The sequence below is a fragment of the Lactuca saligna genome, chromosome 9, assembly GCF_052625555.1.
Source record: "Lactuca saligna cultivar CGN05327 chromosome 9, ASM5262555v1, whole genome shotgun sequence".
Taxonomy (NCBI): Eukaryota; Viridiplantae; Streptophyta; class Magnoliopsida; order Asterales; family Asteraceae; genus Lactuca; species Lactuca saligna.
This window is the reverse complement of record NC_136425.1, coordinates 42,980,408-43,006,620: the sequence shown is the minus strand read 5'-3', so window position 1 is coordinate 43,006,620 and position 26,213 is coordinate 42,980,408. Positions and strand designations below refer to the sequence as shown.

The 26,213-nt window shown below is 41.6% G+C and overlaps 1 protein-coding gene and 1 non-coding gene across 2 annotated transcripts; one reads left to right on the top strand and one right to left on the bottom strand.

Moving 5' to 3' along the window:
- Window positions 1–19,520: 19,520 nt before the first annotated feature.
- On the bottom strand, window positions 19,521–19,627 carry LOC145019130 (small nucleolar RNA R71). Its single transcript, XR_013667449.1, has one exon. It is a non-coding gene; the product is annotated as a small nucleolar RNA R71 (small nucleolar RNA).
- Window positions 19,628–20,608: 981 nt separating this feature from the next.
- LOC145016283 (uncharacterized) lies at window positions 20,609–21,247 on the top strand. The gene has a single exon (XM_078974654.1). The coding sequence runs from the start codon at window positions 20,609–20,611 to the stop codon at window positions 21,245–21,247; it is 639 nt and encodes a 212-aa protein (XP_078830780.1).
- The last annotated feature ends 4,966 nt before the right edge of the window (window positions 21,248–26,213 follow it).

The window sequence follows — 26,213 nt, the reverse complement described above, 5'->3', positions numbered from 1 at the left end:
TAGCATGAGCACCTAAATGAAGGTCTTACGTGTTGTACCAGCTTAGGAGGACCAAACCTATGAATGGTCGGGACAATACAGATCTCAGGAAGCAGTTTGATCGACTGCATGGCATGGACTCGCCGAGTCCGATGAACAGACTCGGCGAGTAGCTTGAAGATTAACTGGGACTCGTCGAGCTGTTCTTCAGACTCGGCGAGTGGAGTTAGGGTGGCCCCCGCGATTCTTCCACGAGGAACTCGTCGAGTCAAGAGGGATACTCGACGAGTAGAAAGGGAACATCAGGATTTGGTGAGGACGTCTAGACTCGCCGAGTCGCCTTAGCACTCGCCGAGTCCGGTCAAGTTGACCGTTGACCGTTCACCAGAGTTGACCTACATGTGTTTTCTCAGGGTCAGTTGTCTTGAAAGATAAAAGTATTAATAAGGGATATATGATATTATAGGGAGTCTGTAGCTCGGCGGATCGAGTGCGAGTGATTTCAGGAGTCGCTAGCTTTCATTACCCACGAGGTGAGTCTTCTCACTATACTGTACCCGGAAGGGTTTGACTGTGTGACCGGAAGGTCGGAAATGATATGTGTTATACGTGCTATAAATGGTAAGGTATTTGCTATGCGTGCTATGTATGTTTATATGGGCCGAAAGGCAATATGTTATGTGACTGAAAGGTCGGATATGATATATGATATATGTGCTATATGTGTTAGGATAAATGTATTATTTGTTGTGTATGTTTATGGGCCGGAAGGCAATATGTTATGGGCCGGAAGGCGATTATGTTACGGGCCGGAAGGCGTTGCGTTGTAGACCGGAAGGTCAGGGCCTAGAAAGGCGTATATGCGTAAGTAGTATACTGGGGAACTCACTAAGCATTTATGCTTACAGTTGTTATGTATGTGTTTCAGGTACTAGCGAGGACCGTGGAAAGGAGCCGGCATGACGCGTACACACTGTTGATGTTTTGAGATCTTGGGGATGTTATGGTTGTATTTTGATATGAAATTTGGAATAATTATATTTGGTTGAAATAAATCACTTTATTTTAAATGAAAATTTTGTTTGAAAATTTGCATTGTTACAACCTTAGCCAAGGAACCAAGAGATCATGGCAGATCCCGACACATTGACAGAAAATATCACTTCATAAGACACAAGATTGAAGAAGGACTCCTTGTGACAAGGAGGATATCGTCGGATGGGAATCCTGCAGATCCCCTTACGAAGGGACTGACGAGGGTTAAGCATTTTCAGCATGCGAGACGCATCGGGCTGAGGGACGATATTAGTTTTACAGATTAGATAGTTTTCCTGAAACTTGTAAAATGTAATCGACGTTTGATGATGAATAAAATTTGTGATTTATTTATGAGTAAAGTGTTACTATCATTGTCAATTATTTACTATTGTTTCAGTTTTGCATGTTTTGACTTCCAGAATAATTAATTTATTCAAACCTCCACAATCGATCATACGTCGGAAGTAGGTATGAATCAAGATTGTCATGAATTGGGTTTGTAGATGCCTTAAAGGTGTTTAGACATGGCAATGGTTGCTGCAACATTCATGAGTACTCATAAGTTATGAGTATTGGTATAAACCCACGCTCACTTGTATCACTTCATGGAATTTATCTCGAGTGATCGTGAGACGATAACATCATATAAATCTTTAAACCTAGATATATGAGTTGTTACCTATGAGTTGGTTGTGCATTGATTGCACGTAAACGCATCAGTAACTTGATGTTATAAAACATGCCTTTGTGTACAATTCAATAAGTAGTAGAACAAGCATATCAGTCGAAGTTTATCTGTTCCTTCTAGAAATAGAAGCGATATCTGGGCCCCTCGATGATTTTGTGTTGACCCATGTACCAGGCCTGGTCAGAACTAAACCAATGTGTTCAGTGAAGTTCTTCGTCAAACAAATCGGAAAATCGAGAAACAACTGCTAGACAATAAGCAAGACATAGTTCCATGTGTTTGTCCGGCTGATATCATGAGAACAGAGGATTATGTGATCACTTATCTAAAATGGCGCTTCATAGTTCGACAGAGTCTTCATTGTTCGAGGGAGTTTTCGAGAGCTACGATTGTTGGTTGGTTCCTGAAGTTATAGGCAAATATAGTTATTAGACTTATCCAAGTGGGAGTCTGTTGGATAAGGTGTCTAAGTCCATAACTTATTTGGTATATACTTGACCCGACCGGCATGGTCCATTTGGGTTGCATCTCATCCAAACTATTATGGATAATTTTATGAGAGTTATACACATATGTTTATTAATATATTATGAGTTATAATATATTAATATGAAGTTACATTATTTAATTAGTTTTAGTCTTAAATTAATTATGAATTAATTTAGAGATTAAAAGAAAGACTAATTAAATTATGGGCTATTTGTTTTATATAGTGTAGGCTAATACTCATTTGTTAATGGGCTAGGCTTATGTGGAAGTCCATGGATGATCCATGGAGCTTTTAACCCATGGATCCTTGGAAAAGGAAAAGACATGGGTTATTAGGGTTTCACCCTAACCATGCACACTATATAAGCATGCTTATGGAGCATGAAATGGAGCCTAAGAGAAAACTAGTGAACTAGTGTGTGTGTGCATGTGTGTGGCCGATTTTATACAAGGTGTATACTCTCTCAAAGTTTTCCAAGAGTTTGTGGTGTTTGTGATTCCATTTGAGGCATTCACACTATTGGTGCTTGGCCCTCAAACTCCTTAGAACCAAACTCACCAAAAGGTATGTAATCTCTTCTAACTCTTTTATGTTGAAATGTTCCCCATGCCATGTTAGATAGGTTATAAACCTTGGAAAATTATTATTTTGCATGTATTTAGACAAACATAGATCCAAGGTTTATTAGGGTTGCATGTTGTAACAGCCCGGAATTTCAGGTATTTTTATAATATGGTTTTTGGGGTGTTTTAGGAGGGGACTCGGCGAGTTGGAGCCAGACTCGCCGAGTAGGACCACAGACTGGGTCGCGGGTTCGCGACTGGACTCGACGAGTCCATTATGGACTCGGCGAGTCTGCACTGTTCAGCGGAAACCCTAGCCGTTTGGTTTTGGAACGTATTTAATGCACTCATATGCCGTCATTGTCCGTCTTTTAGCCGATTGAGAAGCACCCTAGCGGCTGTGGACATCTAGAGCAAGATTGGAGGCTATTGGAACCTTGAAGAAATTGTCGGGCAAGAAGGAGAGGAGTTTTGGTGGAAGGAACAGCAAGGATTTCGAGTTCTGAGGTTTGGGGACACAGAGAGTGCGTTCTTCAGGTAATACTTCGGACCATTCTGTTATATTGATGTGTGCACGGATTTAGGGTTTATGAAACCCATTTGGTGATTAGATGGATTACTACCTTGTTACCCAAATGATTATAACCCTGTATTAGGATGTTTAGAGGTCCAGAAGGTCCCATGCTTGTGTATTTCGGGACAATACGTATTTCAGGAAGCAGTTTGATCGACTGCATGGCATGGACTCGCCGAGTCCGATGAACAGACTCGGCGAGTAGCTTGAAGATTACCTGGGACTCGTCGAGCTGTTCTTCAGACTCGGCGAGTGGAGTCGGGGTGGCCCCCGCGATTCTTCCACGAGGAACTCGTCGAGTCAAGAGGGATACTCGACGAGTAGAAAGGGAACATCAGGATTTGGTGAGGACGTCTAGACTCGCCGAGTCGCCTTAGCACTCGCCGAGTCCGGTCAAGTTGACCGTTGACCGTTCACCAGAGTTGACCTACATGTGTTTTCTCAGGGTCAGTTGTCTTGAAAGATAAAAGTATTAATAAGGGATATATGATATTATAGGGAGTTTGTAGCTCGGCGGATCGAGTGCGAGTGATTTCAGGAGTCGCTAGCTTTCATTACCCGCGAGGTGAGTCTTCTCACTATACTGTACCCGGAAGGGTTTGACTGTGTGACCGGAAGGTCGGATATGATTTGTGTTATACGTGCTATAAATGGTAGGGTATTTGCTATGCGTACTATGTATGTTTATACGGGCCGGAAGGCAATATGTTATGTGATATATGATCTATGTGCTATATGCGTTAAGATTAATGTATTAATTGTTGTGTATGTGTATGGGCCGGAAGGCAATATGTTATGGGCCGGAAGGCAATATGTTATGGGCCGGAAGGCATTATGTTATGGGCCGGAAGGCAATATGTTATTGGCCGGAAGGCGATTATCTCAAGGCCTGGAAAGGCGTATATGTGTAAGTAGTATACTGGGGAACTCACTAAGCATTTATGCTTACAGTTGTCATGTATGTGTTTCAGGTACTAGCGAGGACCGTGGGAAGGCGCCGGCATGACGCGTACACACTGATGATGTTTTGAGATCTTGGGGATTTTATGATTGTATTTTGATATAAAATTTGGAATAATTATATTTGGTTGAAATAATTCACTTTATTTTAAATGAAAATTTTATTTGAAAATTTACGTTGTTACAATTGGTATCAGAGCCTTGGTTTGAGGGATTCGGGTGTACCTTCGGGTGTAACTGAACTCAAACCGAGGATTTGGGGAAAATATTTATATATATATATATATATATATATATATAATAAAGGCATAAACTTTTATAAATGGTAAAGTGATAAACAAGAAGAAGCAGTGTGTACGATCAGCCAGCGCCCGAACGGTAAAGATCCCCAGAATACCTTACAATGTTATGTTATGCAATGAATTATGAATTGTTATGCATGCTAAAAGACTAGGTATTCATGATAGGACTAGAGTGGCCTGATTTGTGATGCCTTAGTCTAGGGAGTTTGCCGATATGAGATGTTTGGTAGCGCAGGTAGATAGTGCATATCAAGTAGAGTACTCACTATTCGGGGTTTGGGGAGGAAGATTTGGGACGAATACTGATACGGTGTGGTCGGTAGTATTGGGCCCGTACTACCGAAGACACCGGGTCGGTGGAAGACCCAAGTAAGAATCCCTGGATATCGGAGACTGAGTAGGGTTGCGTTATCAAGTACAATTGTACTTGATGGAGTCTCTGATAATTTTATGTTGTATTTTAGAGACATCATGGTTACCACACGCCACGGGGCGAGTTCGAGCGGTGTGAGCGACGAGGCTATTCGTCAGATGATACAGGAAGAGGTAGTTGCAGCGATCCGGGCTGAGATCCCGGAGATGTTTGGGTCTATTAAGACCACTCTGATGGAGACGTTCGAAGAGCGGTATGCCGCACTGACTGAGACTGCAGCCGCTACCGCTACCGCAGCCGTGGCCGCTGCCAGGCCGCAAGGGGGCGATTCGTTGCTATTCCGGGAATTCAGCAACTCGAAACCCCCTGAGTTCGACGGGACGCAGGATCCGATTGCTGCGATGAGGTGGATCGCCGACATTGAAGGGTGCTTCTACACTTGCTCATGCCCGGAGCACCTGAGGGTACGGTTCGCTTTGAACCAGCTCCGTCTGGGAGCAAAGGATTGGTGGAAGTTCGTGACGGCGAACTTCACTCTGACGGAGATTTCAGCGGTGACCTGGGAGAGGTTTACTGACATGTTCAGGGACGAGTACGTTCCCCCAGTGGAGAGGGAACGATTGATTCAGGAGTTCTTGACCCTTAAGCAGGGTACTGATTCGGTTGCGGTGGTCACACGGAAGTTTCACGAGAGGGCGATGTTCTGCCCCGGGTTGGTGTCTACAGAGCAGTCACGGATGAGCCGGTACTTAGGCGTTTTGAGGAGGGATATCCGGGAGTTTGTGTCAAACTCCACCTATCGTACTTTCACTGAGCTTCAGGCAAATGCCAGGAAGCGCGAGATTGAGTTGGAGACCCAGGCCAAGGAGGAGGCCGAGTCTCGGCAGGTGGACCGGCGGCCGGCTCAGTCTCAGCCGGCAGCCAAGCGGATCAGGTCCGCTGATTTGAGGACGGGAGGTCAGAAGGGCCGCACTTGCGGGAAGTGCGGCAAAAGTCATGAGGGGGCGTGCCGAGCTGGTGGTTGCTACAAGTGTGGCAAGGAAGGACACATTGCTAGGGATTGTCCTAAGGGGTTTATGGTTTGTTTTCATTGCAACCAGACAGGCCATCGGAAGGCCGAGTGCCCGCAGCTTCGTCAGGGATCTACACCTACTACCAGGACTACTGAGACTCGACCGGTGAAGGTCGAGGCCCCGAGGGCTCGCGGGAGAGCCTTTCAGCTGACTGCGGAGGAGGTCTGCGCTGCGCCCGATGTTGTGGCAGGTATGCTGTAATTCACGTATCTATTTAAAGTCGAGATGTTATGCTTATGTTAATATATGTGTAGGTACTTTTCTTGTGAACTCTATGCCTGCTCTAGTGTTATTTGATTCGGGTGCGAGTAGGTCCTTTGTATCTTTAGCTTTTAGTCAGCATATCAGCATTAGTCGTGAGCCGTTAAGTCGGCCTCTGAGCGTTTCTATAGCGGCCGAGAGGGTGGTTTGTGCCACGGAGGTTCTTCGGGGATGCGTACTAGAGATTTTCGGGGTTGAGTTTCCGATTGACCTAGTTCCTATTGCGATGGGTGATGTCTGTGTCATCGTGGGCATGGACTGGTTGAGCCGATTCAGCGCTGTCATCGACTGTGAGCGCCAGCTGGTGACTATACGAGACCCTAGTGGGGGAGTTCTTACGGTGTACGGCGAGGGTACCCGTTCAGGATCAGCTTTTTGTTCGGCCGCTAGGGCGAGGCAATGTCTACAGCAGGGATGCAAGGGTTTTGTGGCGTATGTAATGGATACGCGGGAGGCTTCCGAGAAGCCGAGGTCAGTGGAGGAGGTTCCAGTGGTGCGCGAGTTTCCAGATGTTTTTCCCGAGGACTTGCCGGGAGTGCCTCCTGCGAGGCAAGTGGACTTTGGTATCGACCTGATTCCGGGGGCTGCACCTATTGTGAAGGTGCCTTATCGTCTCGCACCTCCGGAGATGCAAGAGTTGTCCTCGCAACTCCAGGAGTTGCTGGGGAAGGGATTTATTCGGCCGAGCAGCTCGCCGTGGGGAGCACCGATTCTGTTCGTCAAGAAGAAGGATGGTTCACACCGGATGTGCATTGACTACCGGGAGTTGAACAAGGTGACGGTCAAGAACCGCTATCCGTTACCGAGGATCGATGATTTATTCGATCAGTTGCAAGGGGCATCTTGGTTTTCCAAGATCGATCTGAGATCAGGGTACCATCAGGTAAGAGTGCGGGATGAGGACGTCCAGAAGACAGCATTTAGGACGCGGTATGGGCATTACGAGTTCGTAGTGATGCCTTTCGGGCTCACCAATGCCCCGGCAGTGTTCATGGATCTCATGAACAGGGTATGCAGGCCGATGCTGGATCGGTTTGTGATTGTATTTATCGACGACATCCTGGTGTATTCGCGATCTAGAGAACAGCATGAGGGACATTTGAGGGAGGTCCTTGGGGTACTGAGGTCGGAGAAGCTATATGCAAAATTCTCCAAATGTGACTTCTGGTTGCGGGAGGTCCAATTTCTTGGACATGTTGTTAATCAGGCAGGGATATTGGTCGATCCGGCCAAGGTCGCGACAGTGATGAGTTGGGAGGTACCGAAGTCACCTTCTGAGATCAGGAGTTTCCTTGGGTTGGCGGGGTACTATCGGAGGTTTATTAGGGACTTCTCCAAGATCGCAGTACCGCTCACCAGATTGACCCGGAAGGGTGTTGCATTCTCATGGGGACCCGAGCAACAGATTTCTTTCGAGACACTTCGCCAGAGATTGTGCGAAACCCCGGTATTAGCTCTCCCGGAGGGGATGGAAGATTTTGTCGTATATTACGACGCATCGATTTCGGGACTGGGTGCAGTGTTGATGCAGAGAGGCCATGTGATAGCTTATGCCTCGAGGCAGCTAAAGCCTCACGAGGCGAGATATCCCACGCATGACTTGGAGTTGGGGGCAGTAGTGTTCGCCCTCAAGATTTGGCGTCACTACCTGTATGGGGTTCGATGTACGATATACACGGACCATAAGAGTTTGAAGTATTTGATGGATCAACCCAACCTAAATATGCGTCAGAGAAGATGGTTGGATGTGGTCAAGGATTATGACTGCGAAATCCTATACCACCCGGGCAAGGCTAATGTGGTAGCCGATGCATTGAGCCGCAGGGCGGAGAGCACTCCATTGCGAGATGTATGTCTGAGACTGACGGTGATGACTCCGGTATTGGATGCTATTCATGGGGCACAAGCCGAGGCTGTGAGATCCGAGATGCAGAAGAAAGAGCGAGTCGTTGGGTTAATTTCAGAGTTCGTTAAGGATGGACGAGGACTTCTGACATTTCAGGGTCAGATTTGGGTACCATTTGTGGGCGGTACGCGTGCTACCTTGATGGAGGAGGCTCACAGATCGAAATTCTCGATCCATCCCGGGGCTACAAAGATGTATTTGGACTTGAGGAAGGAATACTGGTGGCCTTGTATGAAGAGAGACGTCGCCTGGTTCGTTGAGAGGTGTTTGACTTGCCGTAGGGTTAAGGCCGAGCACCAGAGACCGCATGGTAAGTTGCAGCCTTTGGAGATTCCTGAGTGGAAGTGGGAACAGATTACCATGGATTTCATCACCAAATTGCCGAGAACTGCCAGAGGAGTCGATGCAATTTGGGTGAGTGTGGATAGATTGACGAAGAGTGCACACTTCCTTGCCATCAGCGAGAGTTCATCAGCGGAGAAGTTGGCGAAGTTATATGTGAGAGAGGTGGTATCTCGGCATGGAGTGCCGATCTCGATTGTTTCGGACCGCGATGAACGCTTCACTTCCAGGTTCTGGAAGAAATTCCATGAGGAGCTGGGTACTAAACTGAATTTTAGTACCGCATACCATCCCCAGACAGACGGTCAGAGCGAGCGGAGGATTCAGACACTGGAGGACATGCTTCGAGCGTGTGTGTTAGACTTCGGGGGTAGCTGGGATGCGCATTTACCTTTGGCAGAGTTTTCCTACAACAACAGCCATCATTCGAGCATTGGTATGCCACCTTTTGAGTTGTTGTATGGTAGGAGGTGTCGGACCCCTATTTGCTGGGGAGAGGTGGGACAGAGAGTGATGGGTAGTACAGAGATCGTACTCCAGACGACAGAACAGATTCAGCAGGTTAGACAGAGGTTATTGACCGCCCAGAGCCGACAGAAGAGTTATGCGGACAGACGACGGTCCGAGCTTGAATTTCAGGTTGGCGACTTCGTTCTCTTGAAGGTTTCTCCTTGGAAAGGAGTGATCCGGTTCAGGAAGAGGGGCAAGTTGGGGCCCCGGTTCATAGGTCATTTCGTGTGATTGCAAGGGTAGGCCGGGTAGCTTATCGGTTGGAGTTGCCAGCAGAGTTGGGACATATTCACAATACCTTTCACGTATCACAGTTGAGGAAGTGTATAGCCGATGAATCGGCAGTGGTTCCATTAGAGGATATTCAGGTGGATGCGAGCCTGAATTACGCTGAGAGACCAGTAGCCATCAGAGATCGGAAGATCAAGGTTCTGAGGAACAAGGAGGTACCTCTGGTGTTGGTTCAATGGCAACATCGGAAAGGATCGGAGATGACTTGGGAGCCGGAGCGTGAGATGCGGGAGCAACATCCGGAGTTATTTGCAGAGTGAGACTTCGAGGGTGAAGTCTAGTCCTAGTGGGGGAGAGTTGTAACAGCCCGGAATTTCAGGGATTTTTATAATATGGTTTTTGGGGTGTTTTAGGAGGGGACTCGGCGAGTTGGAGCCAGACTCGCCGAGTAGGACCACAGACTGGGTCGCGGGTTCACGACTGGACTCGACGAGTCCATTATGGACTCGGCGAGTCTGCGCTGTTCAGCGGAAACCCTAGCCGTTTGGTTTTGGAACGTATTTAATGCACTCATATGCCGTCATTGTCCGTCTTTTAGCCGATTGAGAAGAACCCTAGCGGCTGTGGACATCTAGAGCAAGATTGGAGGCTATTGGAACCTTGAAGAAATTGTCGGGCAAGAAGGAGAGGAGTTTTGGTGGAAGGAACAGCAAGGGTTTCGAGTTCTGAGGTTTGGGGACACAGAGAGTGCGTTCTTCAGGTAATACTTCGGACCATTCTGTTATATTGATGTGTGCACGGATTTAGACTCGGCGAGTAGCTTGAAGATTAACTGGGACTCGTCGAGCTGTTCTTCAGACTCGGCGAGTGGAGTCGGGGTGGCCCCGTGATTCTTCCACGAGGAACTCGTCGAGTCAAGAGGGATACTCGACGAGTAGAAAGGGAACATCAGGATTTGGTGAGGACGTCTAGACTCGCCGAGTCGCCTTAGCACTCGCCGAGTCCGGTCAATTTGACCGTTAACCGTTGACCGTTGACCAGAGTTGACCTACATGTAATTTCTTAGGGTCAGTTGTCTTGAAAGATAAAAGTATTAATAAGGGATATATGATATTATAGGGAGTTTGTAGCTCGGCGGATCGAGTGCGAGTGATTTCAGGAGTCGCTAGCTTTCATTACCCGCGAGGTGAGTCTTCTCACTATACTGTACCCGGAAGGGTTTGACTGTGTGACCGGAAGGTCGGATATGATTTGTGTTATACGTGCTATAAATGGTAGGGTATTTGCTATGCGTACTATGTATGTTTATACGGGCCGGAAGGCAATATGTTATGTGATATATGATCTATGTGCTATATGCGTTAAGATTAATGTATTAATTGTTGTGTATGTGTATGGGCCGGAAGGCAATATGTTATGGGCCGGAAGGCAATATGTTATGGGCCGGAAGGCAATATGTTATGGGCCGGAAGGCGATTATCTCAAGGCCTGGAAAGGCGTATATGTGTAAGTAGTATACTGGGGAACTCACTAAGCATTTATGCTTACAGTTGTCATGTATGTGTTTCAGGTACTAGCGAGGACCGTGGGAAGGCGCTGGCATGACGCGTACACACTGATGATGTTTTGAGATCTTGGGGATTTTATGATTGTATTTTGATATAAAATTTGGAATAATTATATTTGGTTCAAATAATTCACTTTATTTTAAATGAAAATTTTATTTGAAAATTTACGTTGTTACACATGCACACTTAGGAAGTGTTAGATTGCTCAAAACCCAACAGATTTCTGAGCCAATACTTCATCCGTGATCATCGAAGAATTCGCATATGGAGGAGCAAGAAATGAAGATTATTCTTTCGACATTCCATCCTTCAACCCCAGAAGCAAGGTGAAGCTGAAATTGAAGAATATGTGATAGATTGCATTGAATCCTCCTCAATCAATCTGCTGCTATCTTAAACCTTCGGAAGTGATCTAGAAGATTATTTCTCTCTGATAGTTCTCTCTGAAGATTCTCAAGCTGAAAGCGCTATCTTTTAAGAACCAGTACATCAAGCCTCCTCACCCGACGTGCGTTCAGAGTCAAATCTTGAAGAAAATCCCAACTGCTCAAGATGAAGTCATTGAAGATTAAAGCTGATACCAAGCTCCCAATGAAGATTAACAAGAAAAAGCCAGCTACTTTTTAGGGGGAGTTTGTTGGGTCATTTAGAAAAGAAATCTATAAATCAAGGGGGAGATTGTTGGGTCATAATTATTGGTTTATACTTTGCTTTTCTAGGAAAATATATTTTTTCTATAATATAATATGTAATATTGTGGCTGTGTACGGCTGCACATGTGTGTGCGGACGCACACCCTGTGTACGGGCCGCACACGCGTGTGCAGCTGTACACTCGTGTGCTGCTGGTGGCCCATGTCTCATATATATAAGGTGAGGAGTGCATGTGAGTGTACGGTTGAGGGGAGGAGAGTATCTTGTAGAGAGAGAAAGTTAGAGAGAAGAAGTGTGTGTGAGAGAGAGAATCTATTGTAAGGAGCATAATTCATTTCATTGAATACATCATAGATTCATCATCTTCTTCTTCTCCTTCTCTTCTATATGACCTAACATCATCCAGATGATTGGGATTCCGCACCATCAATTGGATCTGATTGATACACAAGCAATTTTGGGGACTTACAGACACAACCCAACTACCAATCAAAAAACATGTGCACAAAGTAACATATGTTAGCATATATATATATATATATATATATATATATATATATATATATATATATATATATATAACATTCAAACAACTCTAACAAATAAGATAGCATAGCAACATCCTATAGCCAACATACCAACCTAACAGGCCACTAAGTATCCTATCATCCTAGCTACCAGAGTGCTAATCAATAAGCATAGCATGCAATAAACCCGAATACAAATCCGAAGGGCTGTCATTGTTTCCTTAGACCCTGTTGATATAGTGAGAATAACTCACCTTGCAAATAGTGCAGAACTGTCTTGAAAGTCTCCAACCGCTGACTCACCGAAAATCCTGAACTATCCAAATAAAAAACACTATGTAATTACATGGAATATCAATCTTGACTAAGGGTCCACATAATCCATTTTTTCCTTTCTCATCATTGGGCCAAGGCCTAATTTCCAAATCCATGATCTTAAAAGCCCATAATCAAAAGCCCAATAATGGCCCAAATTTCCCAATTTGGGCCTAACTTCCTAATTGGGACTTATTATAGGATCCTTTATCAAAACTGGCTCAACCTCAAATATTCAGAGGACCCAACAAGGTCCAAGTACAGAAGCGGCCCAATCCTGAAGCCCAAATTGACAAAAGTCCAACAAAGGACCTATGTGGGGCGTGCTCCTCTGGTATGATGGGCGTACTCTGCTTGACGTTGACCACCATCGGTGTAGTTGACCAAGTACACTAGGCATACAAAATTTACATGGGGTTTTGCAAAAACCCTAATAAGTGCTTAATGGCTTAAGCACTAAAGTCCAAACTTCAAATCCATCGACCAAAAGTGCCTTAGAACAATAAAGTCTTGAGCTTTAAGACTTTGGATGTCCAGAAAGTTCCTAATACATGGTCTTAATCCATTAAGACCTTCCTACTCCATGCATGAGATACATTTAGTTATTGGGACATCATTTTTATTACTTAGGACCTCTTCAAGGGTCTGAAAGGACAACTTATCTCGTCTAAATCACATCATGCACCAACTTGGGACTTTTGGGACAAGAAATGGTTCCATAAAGCTAGAATGGAAAGATCTATATCATACAAGCATAAAGTTTGAAGCCTTTTACCTTCTGGAGCTTCTATAGACAAGGAAACTTCAGATCTACAAGATTTCCTTCCTTCTCCAACTATTTGATGCAATGTCTTCACCTTCAAGAGCTCAAAACACACCGACCCACACTCACACACAAAACTAGGGTTTGGGACGTTTTCTGGGATATGGAGGCTAAGAGCGATGAGAGAAAATGAGCCATAAGGGTGTTTATATAGCCCCCAACCCTAAATATTAGAGTTTCTTCCTGACATAAGTACGCCCAGTGTACGCAAGTGTACATCCAGCGTACTAAGGCACATCTAGTATGCTCAGCATACCCTTATGTACGCTCAACGTACTCCTTCCTAATCCACGGTTGCAACCTTGGCCCTTAGACTTGTCTTGGCTCTACACTTCCAACCTCAAGGAATATAATGACAATAATGATAGAAAAGAGGATTCGGAAATACCTGCAAAATCTCGGGATGTTACATGTCCACACATTGTTAGTACTATAAAATCCTTGATGTTCAACTTGCATTCTTCTATATTCCATCATGTGAATCGTCTTCCTACTTCATCGATCACATAACACCTTCCAGCTACTGCTTCTTCATCATCAACCTATCACACAATGGAATCTTATTTCTTCTGTCACCCACATCATGTTCCCTGTGTAATCTTAACCTTTTATCACAACTCATAGAGCTTGTAAGAAGGGCTTACAAAGTTCTTACCTTTAACATATTCATTAAAATAGCTTCCATTATCTTTACAATCTGAGGCAGTCTTCATCTTGATTGTCTTCTTTCAGGCTCAAGAAATACCTTCATGTATTTCACACTATCTTTGTTCCCTTGTGGTGACATCACTTATCAGTCTAGTGCATTATTTTAATGCACCTTTTCTTTCCTTTACTAGTGTATTGTTTTCGCAAGGACACATTTTTTTTCCATATTTTCCATTACACTCGGTACCTGATACTATTGTTATTTAGTTTCCAACTCCTTAGGATCCTAAAAGATCTCAATATCATGCTCCTTCCCAAGTTGTCCCAGTCGCGCTTTCTTACACCATCTTGCTTTCTTCATCATATCGCCCTTTCACCAACTTAGCCATTTCCTTGCCTTCCTATGTTAAACATCACATTTTCAAAACATTACCTTACATCTAAGGATGGAATTCATAATTCCATTCCGATCCTTTCTCAATCAACTTACTTGTAACTTTAATTTATCACTCTTATTTTGTAACATAAGCTCGTCCCTAACTACCAACTCTAACTATTTTTAATCATGAATTTGGAGTTCCAATTCTTGTCACATTTTAAACTTTTTCCAAAAGTCAACCATGTCCCTTTTGAGCTAAATGTTTGTTAACAATTTAAATAACTCAATTCCATTCATTCTTTGGCATTTCTAACTCATTACCAATGATACTAAAAGGGTATAAACTCAATTTAAACCATATATCACATGTATCCCAAGTAATTTCTCATTTTCATACTAGCTGTTTGACTTTGACAGAAAAGTCAAAGCTGTCAAAATTTTCCATTATCCATTAACATGTATTAAATTCCTTCACGACTCTTATTTAATACAAGACATGTGTTCATTAAGACCCTAACTTAACCGAATCCTTACCACATTTCACAAAACCCCTTCATGCTTCCACCAAGTTCGCGTATGTATCATGTGTATATAATATTACGGGTCCCATACTATTATACCCACATCATACTGCTTCCACCAAGTTCGCGTATGTATCATGTGTATATAATATTACGGGTCCCATACTATTATACCCACATCATACATAATCGACCTTGACTTCACTACTAAAGGTTCTGATCCACTGGTTTAGATTATCCATACACTAGTCTTACTTCCATTACTCATTATAGAATCATTCAATGTAGCATTCTATGATTTCATCTAGACTTATCCAATGTGTCATAAGCATCTAAATAAGGCAATTCTTATCATCATTCATTGCATAGGATACTACCTACATTAAGACATAACAATCCTATGTATCATTCACACTTTTCATAACCAAAGAATAAGCCTAGGAGTGGAATGATCTAATCCTAATTCGCTTAAACTATGACTCTGATACCAAACTGTAACACCCCGAATTTTTCAAAACTTTTTCAAATGCTATGGTTATAAAAACATTTGGGTATTAACTCCCATTTAACATAAAACTGATCCCAAAAAACAGTTACAGTTAAAACCTTGGGTGTTACCATTAAGTATCATACAACCATAGCAAGCAACTACAAATTACATCAATAACATTAAATAAGGAACTTAACAAGTTTCACTCCATTATCTATCTCTTAATCTTCTAACTTACATCTATCAATTTTCTCCTTAATTGCAACCTAGAACCCATGGCATTAAAAAGAGATACATAAGACAAAAATGTATTGTGAGTTACATGGGTTTGTGACCCAAAACATTTATCACATTTTCATCAAAGACATTTCATTTCTACACAACCTATCTTCTAAGGTTTTTTTAATGAAAACTCTTTTCATACATATCATAAATATCATTTCGTCAATTATCATTTCATTTCAAAAGATGTCTTTCCTTATTCCATTCTATATCAACACATTTCGTTAGTCATAACGTAATTCAAGATATTTCTTTTCACATTCCATTCCTTATTCCATTAAGGGCTCATTTTGCTGTTAAACCGTTGCCATTTTTTATACTTAAGACCTAGCGATACCCCTAAGTCTATACCAAGGTGGAAAGAACAAATCAATCCACCAAGGCATCATTTCCATTAAGACATTTATCTCGCGAAGAGGAGGCGTCACCCCGATAGATTCCTCTATATCCCGTTACAAGGACATCATGTCTCGATCAATATATTCTTTTCATTACTTTCCATTTCTTCCATTCTATTCATTACTTCCCATTTATTTCCATTCTTTTCATTACTTTCCATTATGTTCATTACTTTCCGTTTCTTTACATTCTATTCATTTCTTTCCATTCTCTTCATTACTCTCCATGCTTTACATAGCTCATACATTAGTATCAAAATACTCATTTCAAAATTAAAGCATCTATATTTCAAAACATTTCAAACATGTTAACAAAACATTCGTTCTTCAAAAACTTTCATTCTTTCAGAAAACATTCTTGCCTTCAAGGAGTTCTTTCCAACAACATTTCACACTTTCTTTTCAAAATAATTCAGATATCAAAGCATTGCATTTTATTATCATAAAATCATTTTTCCATGTACCCCAAATTTAGAAAAATTCCAATACATACTCACCTCAATAACACGTAGGCTAGCTAGTCTTCTTCTAGTTCCTTTCCTTATAGAAACACTCTAAATCAACACCTATATAACATGGACATAAGTCACTAAATGACCAAAATACCCCTCAAAGCTTCCATTACAAATTTTTTTTTTCATTTCATTCCCTATGCAAAAATATGAATGTAGGCAAAAACTGCGCTTAAATCTGAGACAGTATGCAAAAGTTAAAAAGAAAACAAGAATATCTCCAAATCAGAGACTTCCACGGGCCGTGTAAATTAAAGCATGCATTTATACGGGTTGTGTTTTCATGTCTGGACACACACAAAACTCAATTTTTCTCAAAATAACACTATACTTTTCATAGTTCTTGAAGACCCTTTTCCAAATCAATTTGTACCATTTGTATAGGTTCTCACACTTGATTAGAAGGTGTTTTATCATCCAGAAACATCCCACCTAATCCATTAAGTGCTTATTGAACTCCTAAAAGACATAATGTTTCTCATCTTTTCCAAGAGGATGGTTAGTTAGGCTACAATGGAATTAGACATTCACAAGTTTACAAAGCTTGAACCTAACTCATTGTACACTCATTTGAAAGTTGTTAAGCATATAAAATCACATTTAATCTCATTGTACATAACCAATCTAACAATGGAATCCTCAATTCCATTCTATGTTCCCAAATTGCCATTGGTTCAAAACAACCACTAAAGCTAGGACTTCCCTACCATTCCTTCATTTTAATGTTCCAATAACTATCTAGAGTGTCAATTCATGTTAATAATGTCATTCACTTCTTAGATGCTAATCAGTATGTAATTATAAATAGATTTCCCAAAATGACCTTATGGCCAATTATTCCATAAATTCAACTATAGATCACTTAAGCCTTCATATTTTTGCATTCAAATCATATTTTTAGTATCAACTCATGATTATAAGTATCATATACTCATCAAATGCTCACATTCCAAGAATTTCATTGTTTTCATCACAATTTCCCACAAAACCATCTAAAACCCATGTTTATGCTTGACTCTACCATCATGGATGAATTTGAGCATTCCAATTGGTTTTATTGATATCAAATATCATCTAGATCATGTAATAAAATCTCATTTCATCATCAATTGCAATATTCCCAAATTTGGGTTTTCTAGGGTTCGTGGAGCTTTTACCTAAATAATCAAATCCACCAATACAATGATTGGATTGAGATTAGAATCATGGAAACCACTCAAGGGAGGTTATAAAACCAAACCCTGATCATCTATTGAGGCAAAAATTGACATTAGGGTTCAATCCCTAATTATGAACCCGAAAAGATAGAGATATTTGAGAAGGATTTATACCTTCTTATCCTTTGATTGCTTCCCTTCTTACTTGGATGCTTCAAAACTCCACTTACTCAAACCCTAGGTGCCAAGGAGTGAAGAACCGTGATTTCACATCCTTGTACTTCCTCTCATCGATCTTAGCTTTCTTAAAATGATGAGTGTTCATTTTTATTTTTGGATTTTACACATTTAGTCCCTCTAGTTTACGACTTTTGTAAAATTTACCATTTCTTCATCTCTTTTCACATTTGTGTAGAATAGGTTGACATAATGAGTCCTTAACCATCCAATACTCAACATTCCTCATCCATTTAACCTTGGTGAGTCAACCCTTGGTCAAACATACTTTTCCAAATTGACACTTTGTGTTCCTTAACTTTGAAATGTTAACATCTCAACCTTTAACTTTGCAATCTTCATATCATTTAATGAGATGATTATCATTTAAATGATTTAATTATGTAAATCCTCCTTTATATAAATATTTTAATAAATTTAAGAACCTTATCATAAATTTTAGGATGTTACACACAACCCCAATTTTTAGGGTTTTGGTGGCTTGATATTTGCATAATTAGTCTTATATTAAGCATAGATTTTTATCATTTATTAGCTAAGTTATTGCATATCATGGACAAAAGATACTTAAAAGTGTTTGAATTATGTTTTCAATCCAAAGGTGAAGCTCGGAAGCAAAAGGAAGCAGGAGAAGTGGTTTGGAGCTCGGGAATTGAACAAAGAAGAAAAACCACCAAAAACAACACCTACTCGGCGAGTATGGTCAACTACTCGGCGAGTCCGAGCGAAGGATCGAGAAGATAATGAAAAGATAAAGACTTTGTGACTTACTGTACATGGGATTTAAGTGATGGACTTTTCGAGTCGGACATGGACTCGGCGAGTCGGGTCGCATCTATAAAAACGGTTGCCCAGATCAACATTCAACATTCTGGAACCCTTGGGGAGAAGTAAGCTGCGAATCAAAGCTAGGAGAGACCTGAAGAACTAAGATACAACCTAGAATTCAATCCCGAAGGATATTTGAGGCAAATCTACATCATTCTACTTAATCTTTTGTTTTCCATTATGGCTAGACAATTAGAATTCGTTTTTATGCAGTTGTTTCATGACCCGAGGATCTGATACACCTCTGGTCCCTCCTCTAGAAGACCCAGAATCTACACTTAGGAGGAACAAAGGAAAAGTCATTGGAGAATCCATTTCTTCAAAGAACTCGCCACTAAAGAACCTCAAGTCTGTTTTCAGCAAGAAGAAGAACAACAAATCAGGAGCATCCAGCGCCTCTTTAGCAATCGAAGACCCGATTAAAAAAGACACTGAGTACGAGACCGAGGGAGAAGAAGAGCTCACTTACGGGCACAAATCCGACTTTAAAGACGATTTAGCTATCACTATGGCTAACATCGATGAAATCCCCATGGGGGGATGGAAGAAGAGGATGCATGACGACACCGGATCAGGACTTGTGCAACCCGCAATTCCTCCTACTGCCACTTTCAAACTTAAGGGCCACATACTCGCTCAACTTAAGGAGATTCCCTTCTATGGAAAAGACCACGAAGATGCCTACAAGCACTTAGATGAAGTAAATAATGTGGCTGACTACTTCAATGTACCAAATGTGCCACGCGAGACTCAGCTACTTCGCATGCTCCCAGTCACATTCAAAGGTGCTGCAAAAGACTGGCTCAAGTCACTCCCTCCAGGGTCGGTCACCACATGGTCTAAAATGAAAGAAGATTTCATAAATCACTTTTTCCCACCTTCTTAAATAGCCAAGTTAAAGAAGGTTATTGCCAACTTTGAGCAACAACCTGGAGAGTCTCTTTATAAGGCGTGGGAAAGGTACAAAGGTCTTCTCAGAAATTGCCCACACCATGACCTTAATAGCGAGCAAGAGGCCTCCATCTTCTATGATGGAGTCAATGTCACCGCAAGGCAATTGCTCAACTCGCAAGGCCCGCTCACAAGGAAGCCACCTCCGTAAATCAAAGAATTAATTGAAGAACTCTCTAAACATTCTAGAGAATATCACAACCCAAGAAATGAAGTAAGCAGGGGGGTAGTGAACTCGGTAAATGATGGCATAGTAGCGATGATGGCTAAGCTCGATAATTTAGATAGAAGGATGACAAAAATGGATCAAACAATCCATGCTATTCGAGTTGGATGCGAGAACTATAGAGGGCCTCATCTCACGAAGGATTGTGACTTAGATGCAAATGGAAACAAGAAGGAGCAAGTGTTCTACTCAAGCGGCGATCATTACGATGAGAATTAGCGGAAATCGAAGAAGGAATGGCTCACGTATGAAGAATAAAAAAAGGCGAAGGAGGATAAATACAAGTAGAAGGATAGGGGTTTTTACAAAAGGAAGAACCGGTTATGGAAAAGAAGGTCGATTTAGAAGAAATGTTCACTAAATTTATAGCCGCGTCCAAGAAAAGGCACAATGATCATGATGCTGCAATACATGAGACTAGAAATATACTTCGGAATCAGCAAGCATCTATTCTTAACATTAAGAAACAGCTAGGACAACTTGCACATCAAGTGAACGAGAGAAGACCGGGTCAACTTCCAAGTAAAACCGAGAATAATCCGAGAATGGAGAATGTGAATGTTGTGACCTCAAGCTATGGAAAAAATTTCACCCCTGCACAGAAGATCTCCAAGGTGCATGCAGAAAAGACAGAAGAGTCGGATCCAACTAAACCCGACCAGACTCGCCGAGTCCCTCTAATGGACTCGACGAGTCCATGCCCTGATGACAAAACTGCTGTTTCCTTAAGGCCTTACAACCCGCCTCTGCCATTCCCAATCAAAGCCATACCTACTAAAAGGGTTAGAGCATATAGAGCTTTCATGGAGCATGTAAGAGTCCTTCAAGTAAACATTCCATTTGTGGAAACAATGCTTCAAACACCCAAGTATTTTAACTTGCTGAAAGGTCTCTTTGTTGCTAGAAAAGATTTGGCTGAAGTCACGGAGATAGTATTGAGTGAGCTACCCGAAAAGAAGGGCGATTCGGGAAGCATCATAACTCCTTGTCAATTTGGAAATGTACTTGCTACTCAAGTGTTGACCGATTCGGGTGCAAGTATTAACTTAATGCCTTTTTCTTTCTTCAAGAAGCTGAATTTACCGGAGCTAAGGCCTGTGAATATGAAGATCCATTTGGCGGACAAGATGATTATTAGTACAAGAGGTGTTTGTGAAGATCTCCTCATCAAGGTGGATAAGTTTATATTCCCCGTGGACTTTGTAGTGCTCGATATGGAAGAAGACCCCAAAATTCCAATTATTTTGGGGAGACCATTCTTGAATATCGCGGGTGCATTAATAGATGTATGTGAGTCCACACTAACATTGAGGGTAGGAGATGAGTCAGCAGTGTTTAAAGCTCAACCAGACGTTAAGCAAGAAGAAGGAAGAAAAGAAGAAGTCTCATTCATTAATTTGGATGATGAAATACTACAAAAAGAACTTGCACTCTTACAATAAGAAGATCCAAGTAAGTTTTTCCTTTCTTCTGGAGGAATTGATGATGTTGACAAAGACTTGGAGGAAATAGAGAAGCTGCTGGAAGGAATCGATTTAGAAAACGCAATGGGATGTGAGGAATACGCTCCGACTCGCCGAGTCGCTTTAATGGACTCGACGAGTCCAGTCGAAAATCACAACAACCTGGACGATTGTAATCTGCTTGCTACTAGCTCTATGAATGTTCTGGACATGAAGATTTTCCTTAATTCTACAAAAGATCAAGCAACAGAAGGAGGAAAGGATGGTGATCTTCAACACGTTCATGTAGCATGTCTCGATACAATAATGCAAGAAGATGAAGACAATCCACTTGAAGAGGAGGCAAGCTTTGGAGAAGAGGGAAATGCATTGGTTATGGAATATGATGTGGATGACCCATTCATTAAGTCTCGTAGTACCAAACCCCGAGCCCGAATTTTCACCAACTATGAAGTAATAAAGTTTAAAGAGAATGGGGTAAAGAAGAAGAAGATGAGGAAAATGGTAACTCATGCAGTGGAAGATGATGCTATAAAGAAAAAGAGAGTATAATTAAGATGGGCTTACAAGAAGAAGATACAGGCTTACAAGACAAAGTATAAACCGCAAAAGATTAGGCGTGCATTCCCGATGCAGGAGGATGAAGAAACGTAGAAGGGAAGGATTCCAGCTAACGACTCCTTAAAAAGAAGCGCTTGGCAGAAGGCAAACCATTATTAGAGTTTGCTTCCTTTTATCTTTTTAGTTTTGTTTGATTTTCGTTTTTAGGATTTTATTTTCGTCCTCTAAATCATTAGGCATGACTGCTTAAGAGTGCGTATGGACTAATTGTGGGGTGGAATGAATTTTTATGCCAAAATGATATGATTTTTGAACTCGTGACCAGACTCGCCGAGTCTGACCTTGACTCGACGAGTCGGTCTTATTAACAGAAAAAAAAAAAGTTATTTTTTTTACATCTGGTAAAACTAGGGTTTTTAACCCTAATGAGATCATACTTTCAACCCCTTACTTGACGTGCGCCTCTTTTCTTTTCACTCTCAAGCATTCATAAAGTTCTACACTCTTTCTTCAAGATTTTCAAATTCTATCAACAAAGGTACTTAATTTCTTCCATAATTCTGTTAAAGTCATGATTCCTAGATGATTTAGGGTGTCAATTTCATAGAATACCCGATTTTGAAGTTTAGTGAAGTTTTAGGGTTTTGATTTAGTGTTATTTGTGTTGTTTTGGGTGGTTATTATTACTCTAATACATATTAGGAACATCCATGGACAAAACCCTTGACAAAATTTCAAGTTTTTATGGTCGAATTTTGCTCGACACGTCGACTGACTCGCACAGTTTGAGCGACTCGCCGAGTCATTCATGGACTCGACGAGTCCAGTCGGGGACCCAGATGAATTCTATTTTTAATGTTTTTATGTATTTTCCGGGTTTTTTGTTCTTTGTTTTGCAGGGATCATGTTTTTCAGAGGAGAGAGATCAAGAGGAAACTAAGGAGATTTTCCTTGGTTGAATTTTCCTCCGATTGAATCGGCTTCAACAATGACAAGATGGAAGAAGAGGCTGGCTGATGTCAAAAAGAAGGAGGTTTATGTACCTAATAGGATTGATTGGGATTGGTTAAATAGTGTCCGGTATGAAGAAGAGTTAGCGCCCTACCTTTTGAAGGAATTTACTTATGAAGGGGAGACAATGATATGTGATGGATGGAGCCGGGTTTTCAGAATTCAAGAGTCGCTGTATCGAGAACGTTGCTGGAAATTTTTCTCCACGGTGTATTTCCGAGGAGGAGATGATTGCTACCACCCCACGAGCTTTAGTTTTTGCCTTGGGGGTGAATTCCATCAATGTTCTATCATTGAGCTTGCATGTCGATTGGGTGTTGACGACCAACCATTGGTTACTACTGCTATTTTTCACGCCTTCTTGGAACAATCTCATAAGGTGTTTCCCGACGGTGTTACAAGTACCGGTTGATGGAACACAATCGCCAACAAAGTATATATTCCGAAATCGGCTCAAGAAGGGAGCATTAGGTCACCTACACACCGCCTCATACACTGCCTTATATCCACTACAATCAATCAAAGGAAGGATGATGATAAGGTGTCCAACCTTAATGTGTTTTATCTTTGGAGTATCATCACGCCCGACACTTTCTGCAACATTCCATGGTGTTTGGCTTCTTACTTGTCAGAGGGTGCAGTCAAGGATCGCAAAACGTCCAAAATAAACGGTGGCATGTTCGTGACCCGACTAGCTAACTCATATGGGTTGATGACCCGCGGTGCATGGAATTTGATGACAATGGTTCTTGCCCTTCCCTTTAATCCTATTCTTTTTCGGAGGGCAAGAATTATTGAAGACTTTGGTGGTGGTCATTATGTTATCCCAAGCGACGATCCGGTAACTGGGCCCGAGGCACCGGGAAAGAGGGTTAGATCGAGACATGAGCGGGAAGTAGAGGAGGAACCACCGGTGATTACGGTGGATAATGATGAAGTACCAATGGATTGGTACAATGTTGAGATGAGGAGGCTCCAAGATCAAAGGGCGAGGGGCATCAATTTTAGCAATAAATCCCACGTGCGGCTTTTCGATCATTTCCATATTCCTCACATTGATGGGGGTAATTTTCCCTACATTCCTTCGTGGGATGAGGTCATTGATGCCAGGCGAAGTGGAGTTGGTGGGAGCGGAGCTACTCATCGCAATGAGGAAGAAGAGGAGGATTAGTTTTTTTTATGTTTAATGGAACAATTTTCATTTTGTTTTTGTTTTTGCTTTCTTTGGTGTGTCTTGAATTCTTGGTTGAAAGTTTAAGTTATGTGTTTGATGTTTTATTTGCCTCGGTGACTTTCAGATTTTGAGTTAGGAATGCTAGCTTAAAGGGTTTAGAGTTTGAGAGAAAGAGAAAAAGAGTGGAAGAGAGTCAAGAAAGGGCGACGTTTAGAGCTAAGGTGTTGAGTCCGGTTCTAAGGGTATTAAGTAAATAATTCTAGAAGTTATGGGAAGTTCTTGAGATTTATCAAAAGCTGGAACAAGTGAAGAACGTGAATTTTTGCACCCAGCGTTCGACTCGCCGAGTGCAATAAACCTACTCGACGAGTCGCCCTTTTTACTTATACTTTTGAGGCTTTCCGCGACTGTACTCGACGAGTCGTCCATATGACTCGATGAGTCACTTATTTATCTACCAAGAAGACTGTTGATTCGATGTTGGTGGCTACATTACTTGACCATTTATTCTTTGCAATCAAATACTGGAGGTTTTGTACTATTTTTCCTGCACATTTGAAGCTACCCACATGAGATTTGATGTCTGAGACATGGATGCGCTATTTCCATGGATAAAGTCAATTGAAGATGAAGTTGAAGAAAAGATATCGACCTAGCGACTGCTACCCTAGGGGAGTTTGTTCTAATTCTCTCTACATTTCATGTTTGTTATTTTTCATGCATAATATGCAATGAAGACATTGCATAAATTAAGTGTGGGGTAAGGGGTTGATGTCGTCTTAGTAAATATAGAATCCTAATGTCCTAATTTAGGTTAATTTTTTTAATTTTTGCATACCAAAAATACGACTTAGGAATTAATTTAGGAAGTTTTGGTAAAAAGTAATTAGGATTCCATGTTAGAGTTATGTTGATGATTGCATGAAGACCCAAATGTTTAGTTGAGCCTATATACGTTCTAGTGCATTTGTGGCTTCCTTATTCCAGTGAAATCATCGGACAAAAACACGACCTTGCTTAGCCCGAGGGATGCAATATGTTTAGCATCTTGTACCACAAATGTATCCAGGAAAATTGTTATCGATCGTTAGCCAATAAAGGTTGAAGTTGAGCGCCCCTGCTTAAACATGTAGAGATTTGAGTGGAAAAAAAAATGAGTTACATGTTAAAAAAAAAAGAGAATTACAAGGAAAGTTTGAAGAATTTTTGGAGCATCAAAGTTAAAGAGAAGTTTAAAGATCAAAATTTTCTAAAGAAATTCAAAAATTGAAGATACCAAAAATCAAACAACAAGGTGGTGAATTCAAAGAAATTAAAGATCAAATGTCAAAGAAATGAAGAATTCCAAAGAGCTCCAATGTGGTATCATAAATTGTAATTATCTAGATTATGTATGCTTGGGTTGCTCAACCAAAAATACCTTGAGGTTAAGAGGTTTTCCGTGGATGGATTCGGAGGGATGCATAAAATGAGCATAGTTCGGGGTGAGTGGGCGAATGTTTATGAGGATTGTGAGTATTTGGAGTATGGGGGGTCCTTAGGAAAAATTCTAGACACAAATGGATGCGTTGTGGTCTTGGCATAATGGTTGGGTTCGATTAGAGTTGTCATATGTTATTCTAATGTGTTAAAATTCAGTTTTGCTTGGGGGCAAGCAAAATTCAAGTGTGGGGTATTTTGATATTTGCATAATTAGTCTTATATTAAGCATATATTTTTATCATTTATTAGCTAAATTATTGCATATCATGGACAAAAGATACTTAAAAGTGTTTGAATTATGTTTTCAGTCCAAAGGTGAAGCTCGGAAGCAAAAGGAAGCAGGAGAAGCGGTTTGGAGCTCGGGAATTGAACAAAGAAGAAAAACCACCAAAAACAACACCTACTCGGCGAGTAGGGTCGACTACTCGGCGAGTCCGAGCGAAGGATCGAGAAGATAATGAGAAGATAAAGACTTCGTGACTTACCGTACACAGGATTTAAGTGATGGACTCGGCGAGTCGAACATGGACCCGGCGAGTCGGTTCGCATCTATAAAAACGGATGTCCATATCGACATTCAACATTCTGGAACCCTTGGAGAGAAGTAAGCTGTGAATCAGAGCTAGGAGAGACCTGAAGAACGAAGATACAACCTAGAATTCAATCCCGAAGGAGATTTGAGGCAAATCTACATCATTCTACTTAATCTTTTGTTTT